This window comes from Desmodus rotundus, chromosome 4, assembly GCF_022682495.2.
Source record: "Desmodus rotundus isolate HL8 chromosome 4, HLdesRot8A.1, whole genome shotgun sequence".
Lineage (NCBI taxonomy): Eukaryota > Metazoa > Chordata > Mammalia > Chiroptera > Phyllostomidae > Desmodus > Desmodus rotundus.
In genome coordinates, this window is record NC_071390.1 from 84,011,528 (window position 1) to 84,038,888 (window position 27,361).

The window sequence follows — 27,361 nt, forward strand, 5'->3', positions numbered from 1 at the left end:
ATGGCCTGTGCTTGTCCATTGGCATCGGTGCACTCTGAGAAGGGGGAATCATCTGGCAGAAATGTCACTTTTCCTGCTGTGTTCTAGGCTCCCATTCGACAAGACATTGTGAACCATGTTCACATCAACTCGTGCAAAAACAATGGACAGCCCTGTGTGGTCGGTGAATTGGCAGGTCATCAAACCACTGCTGAGTCTTGGGTGCTGGTAGAGCTGGTTTGAGTTCCCAGAGTTCAAGGTGGTGGGACTCATCCTTCCAGCCAGGGTGCTTTTGGAAATGCGTCCTGTGGGCCGCATGTTTGCACCAACCAAAACCTGGTGCTGTTGGCACCACAGAGTGAACTCAGCACAGAAGTGATACGCCATCTGCTCTGCCCGGCTGCCTCGGCTGAACCAGCACTGGTCATGTCTAAAGGTCATCGTACTGAGGAAGTTCCTGAACGTCCTTTGGTGGATGAAGATAAAGTTGAAGGCTATAAGATAATCAAGGAGGCTGTCTTGCTTCTTAAGAAACTTAAGGTCTGGAATGATACCACGAAGATCTATGCCTTTCAGTGAATGAGAGCTGGCAAAAGCAAAATGAGAAACTGTCGTGATATCCAGCACATGGGACCTGGTACCACCTATGTAATGAGGACAGCAGTATCACCAAAGCCTTCAGAAACATCCCTGGAATTACTCTGCTTAATGTAAGCAAGCTGAGCATTCTGAAACTTGCTCCTGGTGGGCACGTGGGCCATGTCCGCATTTGGACTGAAAGTGCTTTCACAACTTAGATGACCTGTGTGGCACTTGGCGTAGAGCCGCCTCCCTCCAGAGTAACTACAACCTCCGCGTGCACGTGACGCTCAGTGCAGACCTCGGCAGGATCTTGAAAAGCCCAGAGATCCAAAGAGCCCTCCCAGCAGCCACCACACAGTTCAATTCATTGCAGAGTCCTGAATAAGAATTCTCTAGGCTCTGGGTGGATGAATCAGCAGCAGCACTAGAAGCCAAAACAGATGAGAAAGGGTTCCAGGCAAGAAAGCCCATGGGAGGGAAGGAAAGAAGGCTGTGGATGGGACAAGGCAGAAGCCTTTGGTGGGAAAAAAGGCTGCAGTTACCAAAACCCAGCAGCTTAGAAGCCATCAGATCTCTACCACAGAAAGAAGAAGCCTGATGCGTAAAATTAAATTTGTTTATTCCATAAAGGTCAAATCACTTTGGATAGCTAATTCTGAATAAAAATGTGATCAAAGGCAGTGAGAAACATGTAAAAAACAAAGCTTCCCTGTGTGGTGGTTGTGAAGAATGAGATAACATATGCAAAAGAGCATAGCCTGAGACCCTTGGTGTTCATTTTCCCTCCATCCTCTAACAGAGCAACCTTAGTTGTTCCTGCAGGGCTGCTCTTTCATGTTTGGTTCAGAAAGAGATTCTGAACCTTATTTATAAAACTTACACTTTACAAAGGCCGGGGTGTCTAAGGAAGCACAAACAGCTGAGATCATTCCTTCACTATCAGATACTACATTTAGCTTACTATTTAAGATCTAATACCCATTTCCCCACTAAGAAAATTAATTCAATGCTTTAAGTTACTCATTCAACAAGCATTAATGATTAATGATTCAACGAACATTTTCTCCTCATTGCTAAAGAGATGAGTGCCAGGTATGGAGTTTGAACAAAACGGGACAGCTCTCTGCTGCCATGGTTTACAAAGTCACCTTGAAGGCATGCGTTCTAGGAGAGACCCTTGTGCCAGGGCATTGCAGCCACTGCATTTTATTCAATCAGACACGACATTAAAAATTGCTTGTTAAATGAATAATGTCGAGTTCTGCACTATCGCTGTCGAACACCTGCTTCTAATTTTTAATATATGGATATGCAGCAGTGAAATACACCACAGGCAAAATGAGGCAGAAATCATGAACATTTTCCTCTGATGTACCAACAAATATTTTGGAAGAGGAAAAAGAGACAACTGTTGTTTTAGATTAAATCAAAAAGATTTGAATAGAGAGTATACTTTCGCAAAGATTATTCACATTAATTCTGCAGACATCCAGAATTTGTCCGCTAAAAGAAATTTCCAGCCATTCACTGACTCTAATATTAGTGCTCACACGGTCACATAATTAATGTTGGTAGGTCCGGAGGCCAAATAAACAGTTCAATTTTGAAGTGTTTAATGCACATACTTTATTAAAACTGTGTTTGTACACGGAGATATGTGATTTTAGTCTGTTCAGTCACTCAGTACATACATTTAAAACAATGCTCAAAGCAACAATTACACCCGCTCGCTATAGGAAGTGCTACATACCCAAGTAGCACTTGGATAAATTATAAAACAAATGTGTACCGGGACACTTCAGCAGAGAGTACATTAATTTCAGACATACCACGCTGCTATATGAGGTACTAGAAGCCAATGGCAGATGAGTCATTCTTGGAGGTGGAGGAACTCCACGGTTTCACAGCCCAGAACTCTCACTACGACCATCAGTGAACCATTTCAACCATCTACCAACCAACGGGAGCTGCCCGAGCCAAGTGTCCTCATTCCAGATGCCAAATGCAACAGGCAGGCAAGCACAATTCGGCTTCTTATCTCTGCTTAAATCATCCAGATAAGTGAATCTAATACAAAAAAATGTAACCCAACCAAATGTGTATGTCAATTTTCAGACACGGGTATGTGAACAACTGAGGTGCTAAAAGAAAATACATGTTAAACTGTTAAATGCTAAACTTTAACCATCCCTTCCCACCACCCTGCTTTGAAGCATTTTCTTACTGTCACATTACCATAAAATTAAATTTTTGTCCATTTCTAGTGAGGAAACTAAATGTCCTGTCTGATATTTAAAAGGTAGCATAGGTCTACACATTCTCTGCCAAGATTCTTAAAAAAAAAAAAAAAAAGTCAAATTCCACTCTGAAAAAATAATTTCTATTTAGATTATGCCCTGGTAATTCTTCAAAGTAATTTTTTAAAAGGTTGGATCTCAAGATAAGTTCATATCATAGAGCACAAAGATCAAAACTAATCCCTCCAAAACTATGTTTTTTCAGAAAAAAAATGCAGACTTTGAAGCACTTAACCACAAAGATCTATAACAAATGAACAGCTGATGGAAAGAAGGACAGCATTTACTTTTGAATATCTTAACTTGTGAAAAGTAACAAATTTCAAGATCATTTGCCAAATAAATGCTGGCAACTAGTTTGGCAACACATTTTACAAAGATGACTTATATGCTACATACAAACGACAAACTTAAATAGAATTGACTGAAATTTAATTACATTAGCATAATTTATGTCATACCTAAATCTACATGGTAATAGCCACATGGCAAATTTAGTTATAACCAAACAAAACTATGTAAGTCCTTTTTTCACTGCCATTTGTATAATACCCAACAGTAGACTTAGAAGCCTAATACGTGTATGCTTATCTTTTACAGAAGAAAACAGTGTGCAAGTTATTTGACACTGTGGCTTGAAAACCAAACACGAGTATGTTTTATGCCTTAGTCAAAGTTAACTGGCTTTGGGTTTTACCGGCTTTTAAGGTGAAGCAGAGCAACGCCTGATCAACACCTACACACCCTACAAATTTCTCTTTGCCAATCTGGCGATCCACCTCAATGCATCAGTGACTCAGACCTTTGAACTTGATAACATCACTACCACCCTTAGTTTTTAAAGTAAAAGAGGAATAGCAATGTGAAGAATTCAAAACAAAAATGAAACTTACACCTTTAAGTATCATTTCTGTTTTAGAGTTTTTGTTTAGAAAGTCTCCATACTCCTAAATGTAGCTTCCATATTTATGTTCCAGGACCTGACTCAGAAAGAAGAAGGAAGTTTTCCAGCTTTCCTAGTCTTCCTTTGGGTCCTCACTTTTCTGACAACAAATACGAGACTATATTCTCTCCTGTAATATTTTTCTGTGTTTCACCAAACTTTCTTGAAAAAAAAATTGAAATATTTCTTTACTGTCCCTCCCCCACCAAAGGATGACTCCTGATTAATATAAACTAGAAAACTCGAGATTTATTCTCTTCCATTCTCAAAAAAGTAGAAAATGTGAACATGTATCTTGAGCCCTCCTCCTTCTAATAAGCCTTTAGGTAAAACTAAAAAAGTCAACCCTGAAAACTGAGAGTTGAAGATATCTAGTATACCAAATTTATCTGTTTGGCTTTTCTTCTACAACAAAACCCCATGTCATTCTGAACATACAGTGTTTTTCTCACATCCTCTTTTACATGCAAATTACCATGTAACAATACAGCTTCAACAGGCTGGTTCTGTTCCTGGGTTTTCCACATAAATCACCCACCATAAAATATCTCCTAAAGCCATTCTTCATGTTTCTTCATCTGTCAATAACATTGGCTCACCACTGTCGCCCTGCACCCAGTTCGTCAAGAGCCCTTAGGCTCTTATAAGGGCTTTATATCTTATAAACATACAGATAATTTAAAACTAACTAATGTAGGAGCTATGCAGCATTGTTCCCTTTAAATTTTATGTTACTCCAAAATATACAGTTATACATACACTCACACATATAACAAATTTACACTATCTGCAAAAATAAGCTGCAGATATAATTCCAACCACAGATTTAAAGATTCACATTTTAACAGCAAACCTATATGCAAATATAAGAAAGTATAGTTTTATGCTCCTAAATTACATAGCAAGCTGAAAATAGAATGTTTTAATGTTTTAGATTTATCCTTTTTTATGAGTCTTAGAAACAGGCAAAAAGGAGGCATAAACCTCAAGCAGTATCCCTCAATATGGTATTATTACTGACAAATTATCCAACTTGCTTACTCTATGTAAAAAGTGATACAAACATACTATATACAAGAGTTAAGAGACAACAAATGAAAGTTTATACAAGACACTTGATACCACTGGTATTTAACTTTGTATAGCTTTGACCAAAAGGACTCTCAGCCTGTGCATTCTTTTACAATATGAAGGAATAGTCATATCTCTATAGTATTCTTAGCTACAGAATAGGAATGAATTGGGGGAAGGGAGGAACCTGCTCACAGAGTTGAAATATACAAGTATACCATTTATAAATATGTATATAATTTATCACATTATCTGAATTAATTTCTTTTGCATTGTTACATTTATCAGTTTAATGGTCCAGGATATAAAATACAGTAACAGTGAACTCAGTTTTCACAATTACTCCTTGTCATAGTTATTAAAAATTAAAACATCTGTTGATAACACATTGAGTAACTGTCAAAACACTACTTAAAAAAAACTTGAAGAACCTGTTCAAATGGATAAACAAAAATGATCAAAAGAAGCTCATAGCTGCCTAAGAGTTTTTAAAATTAGAAGTTTAACATCAGCAAGTATATCAAAACCACTTTGCACATGCTCACTCAAAGTAGAGACTCCCAATATCTGTAATTACACATATTTATACTGAGTATATACAGGTGAACATGAACATGATGGGTATTTCTGAAAAACTACTACATAAATGGCTACTACGTTGACACTGCTTGTGCACTAATCTAGTGAGTCACAGGGTCACTCTGGTACCATTGACCTTTTGATCTGATCAGGTTCTTGATTGTATTTAGTGAAAAACTGTTGCACAGAAACTCAAACGTCCCAGCAAGCAATCAGGCCCATCGTCCACTGGAGGCAAAGCTTCTGCTGAAGGAAAAGTTGATTTCGAAATTCTTGTATTTTCCCCAAGCACCAAAAGGCACTACTATTATAGTACTGTTATCTTCAGCACCGTACTGTATCGCCTGCAAGGTTTGGCAGGAGGGAAGAAAAAAACACTGGAAATTAGAGTCTGTACAAAGAGAAACCATCCTTCCTCTGGAAAGTCAAACTGATTAACACAGTTACTAACCCAATTATGTCACAGTGGTTTGTGATTCTTTCCCCATGTGTCAATGCCCAGTTTATTATTCAATTGCAGATGACCCAAAACAACTATATTAACTATATTCCACTGCAGCAATTTTGGCAACAGAAACACCGATAGACTAAGATAAAAGATATGCAGCTCCTGAAGAAGAAAATACCTGTAAAGCATTTAGCATAGGGACTAATACAAGGTAAAGATTCACAAGGTGTTAGTCCTTACTTAGCAATTCTGCTTCTAGAAATTCAGTCTAAAGAAATAATAACCTTAGGAAGTGGATGTGTATAAAGATATACCTATGAGAAAGTTCATGTCCTGGCTGGTGTGGTTCAGTGTATTGAACGCTGGTCCGAAAAGCAAGGGATGCTGGTTCAATTCCCAGTCAGGGCACATGCCTGGGTTGCAGGCCAGGTCCCCACTAGGGGGTATGTGAGAGGTAACCACACACTGATGTTTCTCTCCCTCTCTTTCTCTCTCCCTTCCCCACTAAAAATAAACAAATAAAATCTTTGAAACCAATAAAGTTCATTATACTCCCTACAAAATGGAAAAGGGGTATAAACTAAATTTCCTATAATAGAACTATAAATCAATTTCAGGAACTAATTCAAACAGCGAATGAGATAGTCAGCATTGTAGTACTTGGGATTATATTTAACAGCAAATGTATTGCAAAAGACCTCACAGCCTCGGGCTAAAACTGTGAAGGAAAGGGTTGATTAAAATATCTGATGAAAACGCTTCAAAAAATAAAAAAGTTTTACAAATTGAAAGACAAAAAAATTGCAATTTCAGACAAAGTACTAATATACTTAATATATAGCAAGTTCTTACAATAACCATAAAAAAGACAAAACTGCCTATAAGATAATGGAAAAACAGGCTGTACACAGATGAGAAATATAAGCTATAAAACATGCTAGTAAAATGTAAATTGGAATAGTATCTCTGGAGGACAGTTTGGCAAACATTAAGTTTTAGAATACTGTGTATTCTTTTCCTAGCAACTTTACTTAAAGGACTTTACTCTAAGAAAACAATACCTAAAGAAAATCGATATGCACAAGTAGATATAAGAATGTTTATTATATAGTGGTCCCCAATAATAGGGGAAAGTGAATATAAACTAAATTTGCTGATTAGGGAAACTGTTAAATGAATTATGGTACATAATTATAATGGAATGCTACGCAGTCATCGTAAATATCATTGCCCTCGTGACTCAGAACACATATCTCAAAATAGTAGTTGAAATTAGGAAAAGAGTGATCATCAGTGGAACTGGGCTCGTTTCCTTAATCCCGGGAGCACACATAGTAACCAAGTGAATAATTCATGCTCACCCACTTATTTTCAAGCTAGTAATGTCCTATGTCTTCATTACAAATAGTAGTACTTAAAAGCTGGGGCCATGCTGCTCTGCCTAGGGAGTAGCCTTCTCTCTGTCCCAGTGCTTCACTAATAAACTCTTTCACTTTAAACTCTAAAAAAAGTTGGGGCCTAATTGGGCCCCCCCAGAATTGAAAATGTAAAAATCGGCCAATGCAAACATAGCTTGTTGGATTAAACTGTGCCTCTAATGATCAGTGATGGCTCTAACTTAAAAAGCTATCTCTCTACCCTGGCTGAATAGCTCAGTTGGTTAGAGCGTTGCCCCAACACGCCAGCGTTGTGGGTTCAACCCCCAGTCAGGGCACACACAGGAATCAACCAATGAAAGCATATATGGGTGGAGTAACAAGTCAATTGTTTTTCTCCCTCTTTCTCTCTCTATAAAAATCATTTTTTAAGCTATCTATCCAAATGGAGTATTAAACGTGGAAATTTTACATGTTCTGTACTGGGTATTATCCAGCTTCCAAATTTTAGCTCTGACTGGCATAGTGGCATACAACACACCCAGACACATTTTTGTATGTTTTCTCACACACCCACTCTCAGAAGCCAGAAGTTGACATGCTATAGCGTTCCTATATTGGGCGACCACATGGAACAGTCTAGTTTAATAGTCAAGTGATTAGACTTGGGCAATTGACTATCATTTTGAAGCCCTACACACAGTAAATATTCTTCAGCTTGTTTTGTAACCTTGAATAAGTTACGTAACTTCTCGGCCTCTATGCCTCAGCTTTCCTCATCCATGAAAAAGGGGAGATACTAGCTCCAACCTCACAGGGTAATTGTGATGATTATGTGAGTCAAATATATATAAACAGAAGGGTATCTGGCACAGAGTAAGCAATATCAGTTATTTACTATTATAACTTACTATTGCTGCTACTATTATCTCAAGATGTGTACAAAGCCAAAAAACACACATTGCACGTTTTCTTGGCATATCGATTTTACTTAACTACTTGGGAGAATTGTCAAATTTTTTTTTGATTGAAAATATTATGGAGTCAAGAATAAAATTCATTGTAATGCTGGAGCTAAAACACAAGATTTCAAAGAAAGGAAGCCTGTGCCCCTCCAGGCTGTACCGAAACCTGCACTTGGGTTTGTCCTCGCCTCCCTGCCTTGGGACTTGGGTCTAGTAGAAGCTCTGCTGTGTCACCTGTTCAGTCACTGCATGAGCCGCTTCACTGGGAGCATGGCACTGACTGACAAAGTCACAAATCTCTTGGCTGTTCACCATGAAGTTAATTCCATCCGTAGTGAGGACCAGGAAGCTGTCGTCAGCGTGATGCAGCTGCAATCAGAACCAAATTCACAGGATTAAAGCCACACACGGCCCTAGTGTAAAATCTTCATAATTCAAAGATTTTATCTGTTTGTTGAGTGGGCATCTGTGTTCGCAGCTTGTAGGCAAAACACAGTGAAAATGTAAGTCCTATATTTATGGCAAAAGTAGCAACATTTAGCTTCAGCCACCAAGGACAAACCAAATAATTACTTAGTAACACCACAAAGAAAACAGCCAGATGGCCAAATGCGAGAAGCTGCAAGATATAATGGTTGAAAGCACTGTCTGTGGAGCCAGGCTTCCTGGGTTCGAAGCCTACCTCTAGTTTTCAGCTGGGCAATCATAGGTAAGTTGAGCTCCAGATGCTCTAGATTTGTTTTCTCTGTAAAATGGGGCAGTAGTAGCTATTTTGAACATAGACTGGCTCATAGGAAACCCTATATAAGTTGTTTGTTAGATGAAATGAATGTAAGTGGGCTATCTATAGACATGAAATCATCGTTAATTAACAAACATTTGCGGCCATTACGGGAAGCCTACACTGCACGTACCAGAGTAGGACAGGGGTTGCAGAGAAGGCAGTGTCGGCTCATGACCGGGCACATGCTGGGCCAAGTGCAGGGTAATGTGGGCATTACTCAGTAGCATGCAAAGGATGATGTTGCAAGAAAATAGAGGTGAGGCAATTATTTAGCTTGGTGGAAAAGGAAAGTCAGGGTCAGCTTCAAGTGGAGGTGATGCAAAGGACCAGGTGCAGGTGAGGACGGGCAGGAGTGCCATTCTACCAGAATTCCACAGTGGGTAAAAGAGACCAACGTCATCCTACAGTGGGCCTGGAGGAAGTATCTTATTTTGTCTGAAAAGACTGTCTATCCTTTCCTTCATTATTCCCTTTCAAAAGTGATTTTGACTTCATTTAAGGCTTCCAAAAAAGCTTGTAACTGGAGACACCCTGCATTCATTCCCTGCGTGTATTCGCCAAGTGTTTACAAGTCCTTTCTTACCTTAATCCTCTTCGTTTCAGGCTCTGCTATCACACCACTGCTTTTAAGATCCAAATCTCCAAGACTCCTTGTCATCGCAAGTCTGCCATTCACATGAGGCTGTCCCAAACTATTCCAAACTACAAAGCCACCACATTTCTTGATCCTGGTCAAAAAAAAGTTAAGACCAGAAAACCAGGCATGGTTAAACTGAATCATTGAATCAGTTTAAAAGGCAAGGTTTCATTTCTATGAAGTAGACAGAAAAGAACATCCTCATGAGCTGGAGGTGGTACCTGTCCTTTTCATCTTTTCTTTCTGGAGTATGGTCAGTGGTCAGCTTGATGGCTTTTCCTTTTCTACACAAAATAGCCCGGCTATCCCCAACACTGGCTACGACCAGTTCAATACCGTCTCTCAATAGGGCTACCGTTGCAGTTGTACCAGATGTCAGAACGGTTGCTGTAAACATTATGAAAAAGAGTACAAATTACTGACATTCATATGATTGGAGAGGGAATTTTCATTACAAAATAAAACACAGGCATGTTAAACTAATGCTGAAATGTATCATTTTGATTTAACTAGAGCTATGCAAATAAAATGCAAATGAACTATATAAGTAAGAGCATGCAGAGAAAGAAGTATTTGATTCAGTAACAAGGCTCCATGCAAACAAAAAAAGTTGCTCTCCTAACTTGGTAAATAATGCATCACTGTCCCCAAATGTCTATTTATAACAAGAACTGACATGAACTTGTCGTAATTATCATGACACCTTTGTGTGTACATCAGGTGTCAAAATTAAAAGCACTGCATTTTAATTAGATTGGCTAGTAAGTCAGGGTGACTTAGGTCTACTGAGCCCACTCAGGCGAGCTGACTTTTCTGTAATCTACAGACTCAGAAGGTTTTCTCTTCCATTTCTTACTATCTTGTGGAAGTATTATCAGTTAATAGGCTAAGCAAAATATGACGAGGGCATATCACTTGCTTTTCAATAGCTATATTTTATATTCTCACTATCTACAACTGTTTCAATTTTATAAATGTTTACCAAGAAAAATCTTAAAATGGTTAAAGGCTCACATTCTTGCTTGTTTATAGTTGTAGTCCTCAGACATGAAACAAAGTTACAGCCATCATTTTATTAGGAGAAAATTGGGGAGTGGGGTGGGGAGGGGAATGAAATTCATTCGGGTTTCCCATGAGCTTGGAGTACGTAGTTAACACTCCTAGCTCCAGCAGGGTCTGACACAACCCGTCTGTGTCCTAATGCAGGGCAGTACTGCCAAGTGCTGCTCCTGTGATCGGGCCCTGAACCCAGAGCGTTTCCAGAATATTAATCTTCCCTGACCAATAACAAAATTAATGTTACTTGTCTTGAGGTCACCACTGTTTCCTCCATCCAATCCAAACTGCATTTGTTCATCTTCCTTCAGATTTTTCTAACAGCATCTACCCTTAATTTTTACTTCTTGTTTTAAAAAATTTAAGGTACATTGAGCCTTGCCAAAGAGAGAATGCTGTGAAATTATGGGTTAAAAAGTAAAGCAATTGGAGGAAATTGCAAAAGATAACTAATTTAAAGCAGGTATAGTCTTTTGTAACACGATTAATTCTTTAGAGCATCTAAACAAAATATTAAAGTGATTATCCAGAGATGGTTTTGACTTCAAAGGTAGATTTCGGAAAAATTAAGTGCTACTGATTTCATTGATTTTTTAAAGAGACAATTAAAAAAATGTCACCAATAATGCAATTTGGAAAGGTACATACTTTTTTTTTCCAATCAGTATATGAAAATGCCTGCTTCAATCAGACAAGTAAAGTGGAAAAACATGAATAGAACCTTCTTAATATTTTATATACATGCTGAATTTTCTTTATTGAGAAATAGCACTTATAGTTCTACTATCTTCCCATTTGTCTCTTGATTTTGGAACTGTTGTGCCAAAGCAATAATATCTTGGCGATGCTAAAATATATTTGTCACTATATAACATAAATGTTTTATCATAAGTCCAAGTGATGTTTATGTTACAGATGGTAACTTGAGTTTTCCAAAACAGTGTACAATTGAACCTTGACATTTTAACCACTGTGGTATTTTCAGATGATGGGAAGAGCCCGGCAAGAGAACAACACAGGGATTTTATTTACTCAGATGCTACCTGTCCAGGGAGATTAGCTCCCTCTCCTTTGTTTAAACAAAGGAGCAGCTTTTTGAAAAGTGCTTTCTAATTGGCTACGCCAAAAGAGTTAAATTGCATAAATGACAATTTCAAGTTCAGCTGTTCAGGGTTATAATTCACGCTCTGCCACCTAGGAATTTGAAAGAGGTTACATCTTTACCAACCCAACTTCACAGTTCCAAAATCCCAGAATCTAAGGGAAAGTTTTCAAAACTAACTGTTGAGTCTGGTTTGCTAAGCATATAAGAATACAAATATTAAATCGACATTTATTTTCATTTAACATTTATCATAGAAGTAAATTATTCTCACTTTTTGCCCTAACAATAAAACTATAAAACTAAAACATCTTTCAATAGGTCTTAACACTCACTGGACATTTTCTACTGCCAGGCATCTCAACTAAAGGGACAAAGAGGATGTGGGAACCTTCCAGTAGTCCAGGCTAGGAACCGCTGGACTCCTTCACCTGGGACAAAGTTAAGCAGATCTCTCTTTCCACTGAAGCCCAGCATATAGTGTCCACGGGCTCCAGGTCTAGAGCTGCTGACCAGGCACAGTTCTCTGCCACAAATAACACACACGAAGGCAAATGGGAAATTCACCCAGGAATTGTGCTCAAACATTACAAACCTGCAACACAGGGGAGGGCAGAGAAAGAGCTGCAAAATAAGGGAAAGGGTTTTTATTCTGGTGAAGATTTTACTTGCAAATTACATGATATTCCAGGAGATGCCAAATCAAAGATTGCAAAACTCAGTTTTCCCAAGTTGATGGTATTTTGTAGTCGAGTCTATTTTCTAATCACAGAGTAACACTTCTTAGTTTTGTGGTTTCCCAAGGTGGGAAAAATCATATACTGGGTTGGCAAAATGTTTGTTTGTTTGTTCTGCATAAGGTAGCTCTAGTAGTGCTTAGTTGTCTTTAATATCATTTGAAACAGTTTTGTTAGGCTGTATTTTTACAGCTGTCATATCAGTGTGCATTTAAAAACAACTTATCAAAATTGGAGAATTTTGTGTAGCCATTTTAATATTGAAGATGGAAGAAAATAAGCAACATCACGGACATATTATGCTTTATTATTTCAAGAAAGGTAAAAAAGCAATTGAAACACAAAAAAAGATTTGTGCAGTGTATGGAGAAGGTGCTGTGACTGATCGAACCCGTCCAAAGTGCTTTGATGTCCCAAGGTGGAGATTTCTCACTGGATGATCCACGATGAAGCTGATTGCGATCAAATCGAGATGTTAATTAATAATCAATGTTATACTATGTGGGAGTTAGCTGACATACTCAAAATATCCAAACCAATAAAGCTATTGATGAAAATGAAAAAATGTGTCTTTTGTTTTATGGAAAGAAACCAAACGAACTTTTTGGCCAACCCAATACAAATGCATGTGCACCAAAGCCGTGGCGATGCAGACATATGTCTACATACTTCCACACTGTCCCACAGAACACACGCGCAGTCTTGAAGGGTAAATTAGTGCCTTTACGGGGCTGCAAAAAATGCACTTTATATTCATTTGGTAGTGCTACCAGAATTGCCCCAATACCAGAAAGGAAAATTCAGGGTACATTACTGAATATTGTCAACTCTGACAAGCAATACGCAGATAGAAGATGTGAACTACAATATACCACCAAACTACTGAGATTGAAATAAATACCCAGGAGGACTCAAAGCACCTCTATAACAGATACAAGGAGTACCACACTTGTTATGGAGCTCAGTGCAGGCATTTATTATGTAAAAGTCATCTTTTCAGTAGAATGATTATTTAAATAAAAGCTAGTGAGGCTCCTGAGCTCTAACGCATGTTCATAACTTTACATAATTCACAAGGTGGGTGTTTCTGCAGCTCTCTCGTTCCCCCGTGTTGCAGGTCAACATAGCAAAACAAAAATGATCAAGGCTTTGAATGAACGGCAACAGAAAGAGTAAAAGCTGTACTTTTCAAGGTGTAACGCCCACCTCCCCCTGGTACTTATTCAGCTGTGTAAACGGAAATGTGTATAAACAGTGCAGTTTCAATATTTATTAAAAATGGGTGTCCCGGGCAGGTGTGACTCCCGACCACCAAGATCAAAGTAGCGAGCTGAGAGCAGCAGCAGCACAAGACTATCTCTTCAATGCCATCTCTGGTTTTTGTTTTTTGTGGCTCCCTCCAGCATAAGAAGGGTGCTCAAAAACATTGTCTAGCACTGGCTATTTTACAGTTTGACTTGTCCACAGAGATCACAGAACGTGAACAGCACAGACGCTTCCGGTGAGATTCACAACTCTGCCGCTGTCTCCAACTCTGACTGTCAGAGCAAGACTGCTCTCCTTTGTCCTTTGTCTCCTGAGAAGTTTTGTTGCTTTCAAGCCTTATGCCATCTAGAAACACTTTGAAGAGTTTATAGGGTATGTAGGACAGTCATCTAAGTTTCCTACCATCTGGTTTATGTGACAGTTTGTTCATATGCAATACACTAATACTGTCATTTGAATTTATTGGCTGTTTAATTGTAAAAATATACATGACTGGTAAAAATTGAATATAAAACTTTTCAAAGGTGATGAAATTAGCTATTTATAAATAAGGACAAATTCAAAATTCATTAACAAATCAATAAAAATATTGAGCAATTTCTTAAGGGTAAGACTCGCCCTTTCTTAATAAGTGGCATTCTGGTCTTACTCTCCTCTAACTACCCCCCCAGTTTAAACAGAAATAGTAAATAGTTTAAATGCTAATGGGGTTATTTGAAGTACTTTATATAGATGTGAGTTTTAAAGTTTTGAAAGATGAAAATGTTTTATTTTCACTTTCCCTTAAGTGCAATTCCTGAAATTCCACTATTGGTGACTCATTCACATGGTTTAACTAATGTTTTCTGAGGTTTCTCCTACTTTAAATTCAGATCTACCCAGGAGTATAACTCATTGAAACATACACATTACACTAATAATTTTGTTAAATAAGCTGTAGTATAATCAAGGAATAAACTATAACAACTTTGGTGAGGACGAGTATGCAATGGAGGTCAGTTCAGGCCAACTGAGCCCCTTCCAGATTCTATGCAGGATGCTGAACGACGGATTCAAAACTCAGTAAGCATGGTCCCTGCCTGCAAGCTCCCTGCATGCAAACACCGGAAGTGTCCTAGGAGAAAAGGCGGGGTTGCTGCTGCTAAAAGAACAGTTGAAAGAAACTGGAGAGCGCAAACTGCAGTGACTTCACAGTTTTATCTAACACTGGTACTATTCCGGTCTATGCCAAAAAGAATATTATCCACTCTTGTAACACTGACACTGCTTTAGTTGTTACAGAAAACTAAAAGAAAAAAAAAACCTTAAAAAAATGTAATTTAAGTAACTTTGAAATCTGAAATGGTCTATTTTTTTTTAATTTAATCTTTATTGGATTTTAAGTTTTATTTTTTTAGTCACAAATTCAAAAGCTAAACAACATAAAGCATTCTATCTTTAGTGGCTTCAACATATATATACATATATATATATATATTTGATAAAATAGGTGCTAAATGTCTAAAGGCAAGTTTTGCCATTTTTTAAAGTTTAGCAACTTAAGAAAAAATTTTTAAATGTTCTCAAAGTACTTATTAAAAAAACAAACAGACTAATTGATCTAGAAAAATACAAAATAAGCCCTGGCTGGTGTGGCTCAGTGGATTGAGTGCCTGCCTGCAAACCAAAGGGTAGCCAGTTCGATTCCTAGTCTAGGACACATGCCTGGGTTGCAATCAGATCCCCAGTAGGGGGCGCATGAGAAGCAACCACACATTGATGTTTCCCATTTTCCCTCCCTTACCCTCTCTAAAAATAAAAAAATCTTAAAAACAATAATACAAAATAAGATTTAAGAACAGCAATGTCATCTAGACCTTATTTTTTAATACATTAAGCATCATCTGTCTTGCTTTATCATACTTGCAAACAAATGCCCATTAAATGAAAAACAAATTTTAGAACCTTATGAAAGTTTTGATCATTAACTCAAAGCATGTGACAGAGGAACTAAATTAAATGAATATAGTTTAATTTCATTATTAGAAATGGATTCCATTTTTATAATTAATTTCTTTGAACAAGCTCTGTTTATGTGAGAAAGGCATCTTTAGTAAGTTTTTTAAAAATTAGCAAGTTAAGTAAATTCTCTCCCTAAGTTCAAAATTTCCTTTAGTTACAATTTATTATTTAATAAATGACAGGGGTCCTTTATTTAACACTGACTTTATCATTGTTTTCAGTATCTTTGTTGATGAAATCCTTTAAGAAAGGGATGACTGCATCCATGAAGGGTTTATGTTTTGGACTGAGGCCACATTCCCAGATGAAATTTAACATTTCTTCTGAAAAGGTTGCCCAATGAGTTCTGCCTGTTTATGGCACAGCTAGGGCACACTACCCGCACTACAGCTGATAAGCATCCTGGTATGAGATACAACCAACCTGGTTAGGGGAGAGATAAGCATACCACTATGGATACCAATATTCAGAGTTATAAAAATAAAATGATCAGAAAATGTTTTAATGTCCTCTTCTCCTTTACATATTTTACCCTTTGAGAACAAGAGATAAATCTTATGCCTAAAATTTATCCTCTCTCAACCCCTATTTTTCATAAGGTGAAGGGTCAGCTGGAAGTCCAAAGGAATGAAGGAGAAAATGGACCTGAATGACATCCAAATGAGAAAATGAATCCCTGACCAAAGAAATGGACTATTTTCTGAGGCATATGATAATGGAAGTTTCTCAAAAAATAGCAGGAAAAACTTTTAATGAGTCATCCTAGAGATATCTTCTCTAATTCTCATTATTAAATATTCCCTTGAGAGAGGCCACAGTCTGTACCATGAAAACCCTAGCAACAACCCTTTACCTTTCTTTAAGTTTCAGTTCCTTATTGGGAATTGGGGAGAATTCCCGTCCCCAGGCACTCGAACTGAAAACTGTGAAAATGACATTTCTGTGGTGCCCTTTGACCTCCTTTAAACAAAGGGATGAATCAAACATAGATTAATATTATTGCATGATTCATGTTCATTCTGTAGGGATACATTTATATGTTTGTTGCAGACGTTTTCAAGATTAATTTTATAACCAAAAGTTATGGGGGGCAGCTAACTAGAAAACATTAACTACATTTTCCTGAAATGGTTTTGATAAATTTAGTCAAACGCCAAAACATTTTGCTTTCAAAATTTAAGGACAAACAGTACACAAAATTTTAAATTCACCTTATGTTACTTCCAGCCAAGATGGAGGTGTAGGTAGACACATTATAACTCATTGCACAACCAAAAGGACGACAACAACAAAATTAAAAACAAAAAACAACCAGAACTGACAGAAAATCAAACTACATGGAAGTCTGACATCCAAGGAGTTAAAGAAGAAACATCCAGACTGGTAGGAGGGGCAGAGATAGGCAGCCAAGGCAGAGAGGACTTGAGGCAAGGCGGAGGCTGAAGAACCAGGGTGGGTGAAGTGGCGGCTAGCAGAGTGGGCAGTCCCAGCAGTCCCACGTTTGTGTGCAGATAAACCAGGAGGAACTACTGGGGAGCAAGACAGACCATGCAACCCAGGGTTCTAGCCCCAGGAGATAAAGACTCAAAACCTCTCACTGAAAAAAACCTGTGGGGGTTAAGGCCACAGGAGAAACCCCCAGCCTCACAGGAGAGTTCATTAGAGAGACCCACAGGGTCCTAGAATGTACACAAGCCCACCTACCCAGGAATCAACACCATAAGGGCCCAATTTGATTGTGGGTAGTGGAGGAAGTGACTGAAAGCAGGCCAAGAACTGAGCAAGTGGCATTGTACCCTCTCGGACCCCTCCCCCACATACAGCACCACAACAGTGATGTGAGTTGCCCCACTCTGGTAAATACCTAAGGCTCTGCCTCTTACTATGTAACAGGCACACCAAGACAAAAAAAATAGCCAAAATGAAAGAACAGATCAAGGCTCCAGAAAAAATACAACTTAGCGATGAAGAGATAGCCAAACTATCAACCTATCAGATGCACAGTTCAAAACACTGGTAATCAGGATGCTCACAGAAATGGTTGAGTATGGTCACATAATAGAAGAAAAGTGAAAGCCATTAAAAGTGAAATAAAGGAAAATGTACAGGGAACCAACAGTGACAGGAAGGAAACCAGGACTCAATGGTGTGGACCAGAAGGGAGAAATAAACATTCAACTGGAACAGAATGAAAAAACAAGAATTCAAAAAAATGAAGAGAGGCTTAAGAACCTCTGGGACAACTTTAAACGTTCCAATATCCAAAATATAGGGGTGCCAGAAGGAGAAGAGGAAGAGCAACAAGTTGAAAACTTATTTGAAAATATAATGGAGAACTTCCCCAATATGGCAAAGGAAATAGACTTCCAGGAAGTCCAGGAAGCTCAGAGAGTCCCAAAGAAGCTGGACCCAAGGAGGAACACACCAAGGCACATCATCATTACATTAGCCAAGATTAAAGATAAGGAGAGAATCTTAAAAGCAGCAAGAGAAAAGGAGACAGTTACTTACAAAGGAGTGCCCATAAGACTCTCAGCTGATTTCTCAAAAGGGACCTTACAGGCAAGAAGGGGCTGGCAAGAAGTATTCCAAGTCATGAAAGGCAAGGATCTACATCCAAGACTGCTCTATCCAGCAAAGCTATCATTTAGAATGGAAGGGAAGATAAAGTGCTTCTCAGATAAGGTCAAGTTCAAGGAGTTTATCATCATCAAGCCCTTATTATATGAAATGTTAAAGGAACTTATCTAAGAAAAAGAAGATGATCAAAAATATGAACAGTAAAATGACAACAAACTCACAACTATCAACAACCAAACCTAAAAAAAAAAAATAAATAAACTAAGCAAACAACTAGAACAGGAACAGAATCACAGAAATGGAGATCACATGGAGAGTTATGGGGGGGCAGTGGAGAAAGGGAGAAAAGGTACAGAGAATAAGCAGCATAAATGATAGGTGGAAAATAGACAGGGGGAGGGTAAGAATAGTATAGGAAATGTAGAAGCCAAAGAACTTATATGTACGACCCATGGACATGAACTAAGGGGTGGGGAATGTGGGAGGGAGGGGGTGTGCAGGGCAGAGGGGTATAAAGAGGAAAAGTAGGATAACTGTAATAGCATAATCAATAAAATATATTAAAATAAATAAATTGAATAAATAAATTCACTTTGCATTTAACAAATTTTAAAAACCACTAGTTACAACAGGAAAACTGCAAGCCTTTTTAAGAACTAGGAGAAAAAAATATCCATTCTAATTATACAAAGTAGTATATATTAGTGATTGTCCTTTCCTGTCTAGAACCAATTAGAAATTTTCTCCTCGCCTGACCAATTACTGTCCTGGCTAGATGAGATTATTTTGTAGTGTATTTCAGTATTTGCTCATCAGATTTATCTTAAAAAACCCCAAAATAATAAACACTCTCATAGTATGGATATCTTGTCCATAAAATGTGCAATCAAACAGATTTAAAAAATTTTTAATCTTTTTAAAATTGAAATGCAACATATGAATCATTTTGGAGCTTCAATTTCTGAAAAATTCTCGAATATATTTCATTTAAAAGTAAGGTGCTAACATTAGTTTGGATTCCAAACAGCATTTAAAGTGATTCTTCATCTAAAACCATTTTCCACATAAACAGTCTTACAAAAAAAACTGACATTAAAATTTCCACCCCCAAAAGGCTTAAACTGTTCCCATTTTATCCAGACATTCCCCAGGGTCCTAAGGAATGCGGTTGTTTTACTTACCATCAGCAGATACGTGGGCGTGTCTGGCAAAGGCTTTATCTATTTCTAAAAAAGCCAAGGTCAACACAGTTTCCAAGTTCTTCTCCTTAGGAAGCAAATCCCTTTGTGGGGAGAAAAGAAGAGCCCCCCCAAAATCATTTTACAATAGGTGTCTCCTCCTCTTCCTCTCATCTCCTGTCCTCCTGGTCATTCTAGTGAGCACACTCCATACAGCAGCCCTCCGTGGCTTGCCTTCAGATGCTCATTAAGTGTCTACTAATTTAGAGGCATAGTGATAAGCCACTAAGGACACTAAAATAAAAGTCCAAGCTCCACCCTGGCTGGTGTGGCTCAGTGGACTGAGCACTGAACTGCATAAAAAAGGGTCACTGGTTCGATTCCCAGTCAGGGCACATGCCTGGGTTTTGGGCCAGGTCCCCTCTTGGGGGCGTTTGAGAGGCAACCATGCATTGATGTTTCCCTCCCTCTCCTTCTCCCTCCCTTCTCCTCTCTAATTAAGAAAAAAAAAAAATCCCAGTTCCCATAATAAAAAATTAATCCTCACTACTGGAACTCTGAGAGGTCAAGAGTTCCCTTATATTAAATTAAGCCACTGAGTGGAATAAGGCAAAACATACTTAAATGGACTAATGAACAGTATGAACAACTATACACAGGAAAGCAAGAAACAGTCATGGCTACATCTCTGTCACATGTTCTCCCCCTCTTTTAATGTGAGCTGTAGTGTGATCCTCAAAAATACATTGTAATAATTGCATTAAACTATGTAAAAAAACCTCCAAAATACCCACATTAAATACATTTTCCCCATACTAATGCTAATTATTTAAATTTATTATCAACAGGTATTCAAAGCTATTCATGCCACTTGAGAATATAATTACCATTTATTGATGCATTAGGAGCCATGCACTGAGTAAGGAATAAATGCTTCTTATGAACTCTCATAGTACATGAGATCCTCCAGGGGTGTCCCACCTTTTGACATCTTTGGGCCACACTGGAAGAAGACAACTTGTCTTGGACCACACATTAAATACACAAACACTAACGAAAACAAACAAACAAAAATCTCATAATGTTTTAAGCAAATTTACAATTTTATGTTGGGCTGCATGAGGCCCATGAGCTGCGGGTTGGACACCCCTGAATGATCACAAATCGAGTACCATGGATTCTGGTTGTTAAAATGAAACAATGGGCCCAAAGCAGGGTCACTTGTGCTCTGCTCACATCACCAAACCAAGGTTTAATACCTTACCTAATTGCAGTACCAATATTTCCCAGCAATAGTAATGTTAACCAGTCAGTCCAGAATTTTCTGGTTAGCACCAGTGAGGTAACCTGCCTCATAGTCCCTTTCCATCCCTCAGGGGAAGACGTAATGTGCTCTTTCCTTATTCGTTTCCCTCTCTGCCTACAAAGCCTTCCATTTTGTTGAGCTCCTCCGAGCTCTTTTCTATTTGCTAGATGGGCTGCTAGATTTCGGAATTGTTCAATAAAGTCAATTAGATATTTAAAATGTGCTTGGTGAATTTCTGTTATTTAACACCATCAATGCTCTCACCAGGGGATTTGTTGAAACATTTATTTCTGAAATGGTAATAATCATCGGTAATGAAAAACATGCAGAAGCTACCTCTGGTTCATAAAACAATTATAAAACCATTCAAATAACTACATTAAGACAGAATATCTCAGCCAAAAAGTGAAAGTTTAAACATAAGCGTAAGGCCAACCGCAAAGTCAAGAGTGAAAGTCACCGTACGTACCTGATGCGTTCCTCCATGTGGGTGTGACAGAAGTCAGCGGCGGCCGGTCCTCCGTGGCCATCATATACCGCGAAATACAGGACCTCATCGGTCAGCTGAGCAAAGTCAAATCTGTCTTCATTCTCTTTCCGTTTGCCAATCTGTGAGGAGCAGCCCACGTTTTCCAAGCTGATTTTGGGTATCGGCTTGCCATACTTAATGCTGGGCGGCAGCAGAATTGGCTCATCAATGCGGTTATCCCAGATCCCAAAATTATCCCAGGTGGCTGGACGCCCACTACCATCAGAGTCAAACCGAGAAAACCTGGGCTCTGAAGTGGAGCTGTGGCGTGTGGGTGTCGCCCGACTGTTATCCTGTAGCAGGCGGGAGCTTAGCAGCACTCTCCTCACCTGGTTCCCACCACTTCTAACCAAAGTAATTAAGGCAGCTGTTGACATAACTCAAATCCAAAGGACTCAGTAGTCAGGAAAAGGCCAATGGAACAATAATGGAATGTCGTCCCCCCAAAAATGATGCCACTGAATAGAGAGGGAGAGATTAAGAGAGAGACTCCATCAGTAATTTTGAATATAACATATATTATTAGAAATTACCAAAACTGAAGGCATTAAAGAACATGGCACCTAAGAGCCAACTTCTAAGGACAGCGCATCAACGTTGACCCACTATTTACCCCCCCCATTCAGAGTTTAAATTCTATAAAAATTTGACAATGTGCACATATCATATAGTCAAGTTTTAATTTACAGTCACCTTGGGATCTTGTTAAAATGCAAATTCTGACTCTGCCTGGATTGGGCCTGGGACTCTACATTTCTAATCAGCTCCCTGGTGATGCCTGCCTAGTCCATCCAGCAGGCCACCCTTTGAGTAGCAAGAATATAAAATATAGGTGTAAATTAATATTCTTCCCTTTATTAACTCTAGTGCTCTGAAGAAAAGAGGCAAATATTACTAACAAAATTTCTTACAAGAGATAGAAATAAGAGAAGAAAAAATGACTGGTTAATAGAATGTTTAAGGTTGTTCTATACCCAACGAGTGTCCCAGTCTTAGCAAAGACACACCTAGGATCTAAACTTTGTTTTGTTTCAAGATTTCTCCACTTACTAAACTTTACATACGTAAGCCGTACAGGCAAACACTCCCAGAAGTACAAGGATAAGCCAGTTCAGATGCTTTTCCCTTTGTGGTAGACCCTCATGGGGAAGGCGTGCGATCTCAGGAATTGAGTGGCACTGCATTTCCGACAAGCACCCCTGATCTGCGAGCAACTGATCTGTGCATTTACATTCGCAGTTACCCTTTCTCACACCGCCCCAGGAGCCCGCCCACACTCACTGCCTACACCTCGCAGCAGAGTATGAACTACATTTTTTGAAATGATTATTCTGTACCTCCACTTTTGGACTCTGTCCCAAAGCTAAACCTAAAAGCTCTTCTGGGTGTGGTCAGGGGGAATTCCTATACCCCTGCTAGGGTCGCCCTTCCTACTAGAAGGGCTGTGTCTGCCATTTTCCATACAAATTACATTCTGAGCAGAAGTTTGTTGTTAATTTCAGTGTCTCTGGTTATATTTTGCTTGCTTGTTTGTTTTGTTGATTAGGTTCCACTTATAGGTGAGATCATATGGTATTTCTCTTTCATCACCTGGCTTATTTCACTTAGCATAATGCTCTCCAGTTCTACCCATGCTGCCGCAAAGGGTAGGAGCTCCTTCTTCTTTCTGCTGAAGGTTATATTTTATTCAGCAATAATAAATGTCAAATGAAGGTGATGACTTGCGGAGAAATGCCAAACTGTAATGCAATTCAGCAAGTAAGAGAACTAAGTACTAATTATTGATGGAGATAATTCACAAAGCACAAAATTACTGATGGAGAAAAAAGTAAAAACTTTACATGCATTGATTAGAAAACTCATTCATATTTGCAGAGTGCACTAGAAATTAGCAAAGTGTTCTTTTGGCTTCAGTCTGAAAGCATGTATACCACATTCAGCCTTAAGCCATTTTGCAGTCACACACCTACTTTAAACAAGAGTTCTAAAATTATAAACAATAAGTATTGGGTAAAGTTCATCTTCAGTTTGTATAGGATATTCTTGCCCCCCTTCTCTATCCTCCAAATATAATAAATAAATAAACAAACAAACAAATAAAACGAAACAGACCTGCATTCTCAGCAGGAAACAAATACCCACTGGAAACATTATAAAAGAATGAAATGGAATGTAAGTTGGACTGTTTCTTTAAGCCCACATATACTACAATTAATCATCAACCTAGTCTCCTTCCTCATTTATTATCTGCACAATCATCTCAGAAAGTAAGCAGAATAGTCATAGAGAAACATTTCCTTTAAGGGCTACTATTGGCATAGATGAAAAATGAGGCCAATATATAGCTAGTTTACATAATTAGGTCAGCATCAATTATGCAAGCTAGAAACTTTGTGTGAGAAGTGGTTCCACCTTCTTTTCCATTGGCAAACACTAAATCACATTAATCTCCCCATATTACCAAGGAAACTATTTAAATGGGACCTGTGTTCCCAAGCTAAATAGCAACTTTGAACTAAATCTGCACATCAGAAACGTTTCCTCCATTGCTTCAAACCAGGAATCAGCCAACATAGGCCCCAGCTCTCCAAATGCCCATAGAGATGTCTATACACCAACTAGCAGGCAAGAGTAGAATTGATGATGTGAACAACATACAAGAATCTTTAAAAAAACCAATGAGTGTTCTTTATAATGAAAAGAGTGGAGAGCAAACCAACAAAGAAATATTTTTATTATTTGTCAGATCAATTACAAATTGGCATGAATTTATCATTCTGCTGACTAAAAAAGTTATTCAGGAATCCTTTATGTCAATCTCTCAATCAAAAATCAAGGCTAGCTAATTTTTATAAACAATTTTAACATTTATATTCAATCTTCAAATGTCAAGGTCATCCAAAAGGATCACAGGACAGAAGTAATTTTTTCTTGAAAGCCACTGAAGACACAGAAATGTCACAGCAAAAGTTAAATGGACTAGGAGCACAAGAACATGTTATGCTAATACACCATATTCTACTAGCAAAAATAAAATTAAAAAACTCTGGTATGCAAGAAAATAAAGATAAATAACTTGATTGGAATCCTTGCTACATAACAGATGGATAAGATAAAACAACCTAAAGTGCATGGACCATCATAGACCAGAAGGGGAAAACATGGGCAGTCTTCCACGTAGACCAAGCTGTTTTCCAAATCCTTTTTATGTATGGCACAAATTTACTTTAATCACATGAATTTTTAAAAAATTCACACACAAAGCCCTGTATAGTCTACATATTGTCAATAAATAAACTGAAAATACTTTCCTTTTTCATCAGTTTCACATTGATTTGTGTGACCAGGTCTGCTCCATCTTCCTCTTCCTCAATAGTTTTACTAGCTAATCTGATATTTTGAAGTCCTGACACAGAATTCTGAATAGTGAAAAGGGTTGGTTTAACAGTTCTGACTGTGGGGAGGGAGGGAGGGTAATCTCATCAGTGGGTTAAATGGAAGTGCAGTAAGTTGTGAAAAGCATACAAATTCTACACAAGATTGCTGGTGAAGCCCACGCCCTGAGGAAACCTCAGGTGAAGAGCATCAAAAAGGAAAAAAAGTGCATTTAGTTTGTAGTAAACTTCTGAAGTACATATTTGATTTAAAAGTCCAAGGGCGGGGGTGTGAAGAAAAGCCACACATATAACTACAAGATAGCTATGCCAATTTTATACTTCGTTTTACTCCCATTTTATAATCCCTCAATGGTTTAAACACCTCAGGGTAGTCCAAGTTTATTTTTGGAGAAGAGAAGCACTCACTGTCTCTGGCAGGAGAGTACACTTGGGATTTGCGTTAAATTGCTCTCGACTGCTGAAAGCAGGTCAAAAGGGCAGTTTATGTTGTCATTTTAAATCCATGCCAAAGTTATTCAGGAGTTCTAAGAATTAGTACTACTGAAGCCTGCTTAGATTTATCCCCCCAGCAAAAATATTTTTAAGTATTCTTATCTGTCCATCATAAAGTGATACTTAGGTAATCTTTACATCCCTAACTTCCAAAATGGAAACACAAGCTAATTTCAACATTAAATTAAATGTTTCTTTATTAACTTTTTAAAAAACAACCAATGCATCACAATAAATTCAAATGACATTGACTGCTCCAGGATGTATTTTGGAACACTTGGACTCTACTATCTTCTCTATCAGTACCCTGGCTAGGAGGGAGGAAAAGAAACTCAACTAGTCTACCCAAGGGAAAAAGAAACAACAAAAACTCCAAATGACTTCCCTTAGGTTTGATAGGAACTTTTGTTTAATGTGTGAATAGAGAAAAGAATATGGGAGTGTGAGAAATACTCATTCTAATTCCACAGATATCTCTTAAAACATTTAAGTTAATATGGATACAACTCAAAGACTATTTCAAACCTGTACCTTTACACTCCACTGAAGAATTTTCCTTTACATTCTATTCTATATCCCCAGCACCTTTCCCCTCTTCTTTCCCCTTCTCTAATATTCCAGCCAAAGGAGATGCCTGTGTTAGCAGTCAACAGAGTTCTTTAAGGTTGTAAGAAAAAAAAAATCATTAGCAAGATCTCACTACTCAAAAACGAGTTCTAACATATTTTATTACAGAGCTGCATCTGTTCTTTCTCTAGAATACAACGAAACCATTGCTTTTGTTTTGTTTTGGTTTGGTTTTTTTTTTTCAGGTCAATTACAACCTGTCACCTCAATCGCTTATTCTGAAACCACCAGATAACCGCCTTCTTTCCACCTCACTGACAGAGGGTGAAATGGACTTTTAAAAGGCCTTGTTGCACATTTCCAGTCTAAAGCTCAGAAAAGCTAAGGGAGCTTCAGAAACTCCAAATTCCCTGGATATTTCCACCCATAGTATCGTCTTTTGCCACCTCCTGTGAAAACTAATCTACAGAAAGCGGCAGCTTAAAAAGACATCACCAGTCACAGGCCTTGAGCTTACAATGCTCTCCTGGCAAAGCAAAACCCACGTCTTCACTTCTTCACCTACCAAGGTTCTGTCTGCATGCTTCTCTATTCTGAGCCCCTGAAAAGCTAGCCCTTGCACGGCTCAGGATCATGGGCTCGGCTCGCTGACCGTAACAAACACAATCCAGTTTGACACATGACAGGAAGCAAACCCTCCTGCCCGCGCAGCACTGCAGATGTCTGGGTTTTCCCTAGCACCGTCCGCCGCCGGTTTTCCACCTCCCAACCACCCTCTCCACTTACAGATCCCGGGTGTTGCCCACGTCTCCTTCTCCCCGACGTCCCGGGGTTGGGTAGGGCAACGCGGGGCCTCATTAAAGGGAAACGCGAGCGGACAGCCCTTGAGTCTCTTCTACCAGCCCTTCCGTGGTCCTTTCCACCCTCCGACTCAGCTCACCGCACTTGCTCAACTGGTGCCTCCAGCCAGCAGTCAAAGTCAAGGCAGAGCGCTGGGTATCCACAGGAAACAGCCGCTGCCTGCGGTGCAGCCGGATGGGCCCTGCCGGGACGAGCCGCTTCTGCCATCAAAAGGAAAGAAAGCGGCGCAGAAAACACAGACACTAACGATGGGGCTTGACTGAGGGGGCTGGGGAGCCTAAACCTGTATTTCCCCTTACCTCCTGGGAAACCGTGCCCGATTAACTCTCCATTCCAGTCCGGGAGCGGTGGGATGCGACCCGGTCTATAAATAATATTATAAAAGATTAAGAGAAGTAAATGCAGTGCACTCTAGGCTCTTACCTAGCGATGGTTATGTGCCTGGAAATTTTTTAGTTATCTAACGGAGGTCGGGGTAAGGGCTTTCTTGGTCTGTAAATAAAATAGCCTTCTCCGCTATGTCTGATCTCTGGAACAAGCAGTCAGAACAGTCCCTGGCTCGCCTGATGGAAATTCTCGAAAGTGTGTCTCCCGCAGTCTGCCAGACCGAGAGCCGGCAGGGGTGGG

At 38.8% G+C, this 27,361-nt stretch overlaps 1 protein-coding gene and 1 pseudogene across 4 annotated transcripts; one reads left to right on the plus strand and one right to left on the minus strand.

The window, feature by feature from the left end:
• LOC112317712 (large ribosomal subunit protein uL4-like) lies at nt 1-3,700 on the plus strand (annotated as a pseudogene).
• Nucleotides 2,163-27,331, minus strand: PPM1K (protein phosphatase, Mg2+/Mn2+ dependent 1K). 4 transcript variants are annotated; one of them, XM_024574902.3, is made up of 8 exons: nt 27,034-27,331; nt 26,814-26,934; nt 21,357-21,874; nt 19,585-19,685; nt 9,883-10,048; nt 9,608-9,752; nt 8,475-8,609; nt 2,163-5,795 (listed from the first exon to the last, which is right to left on the minus strand). In XM_024574902.3, the coding sequence occupies exons 3-8, from the start codon at nt 21,791-21,793 to the stop codon at nt 5,664-5,666; spliced, it is 1,116 nt and encodes a 371-aa protein (XP_024430670.1). In that variant the 5' UTR covers nt 21,794-21,874; nt 26,814-26,934; nt 27,034-27,331; the 3' UTR covers nt 2,163-5,663. The 4 variants fall into 4 exon arrangements, with proteins under 4 accessions (XP_024430670.1, XP_024430669.1, XP_045039644.1 ...); XM_024574901.3 differs by lacking the exon at nt 26,814-26,934 and having other exon boundaries at nt 27,158-27,331; XM_045183709.2 differs by lacking the exon at nt 26,814-26,934.
• Between the last annotated feature and the right edge of the window lie 30 nt (nt 27,332-27,361).

Excerpts from the sequence above, each read along its gene's own strand:
- PPM1K (XM_024574901.3), bottom strand. The coding sequence starts at position 21,793 with ATGTCAACAGCTGCCTTAATTACTTTGGTTAGAAGTGGTGGGAACCAG. Across the intron at positions 19,686-21,356 it reads CACATGGAGGAACGCATCAG|GGATTTGCTTCCTAAGGAGA; the intron begins GTACGTACGGTG and ends CTCCCCACAAAG. Across the intron at positions 10,049-19,584 it reads CGCCCACGTATCTGCTGATG|CAACCGTTCTGACATCTGGT; the intron begins GTAAGTAAAACA and ends TAATGTTTACAG.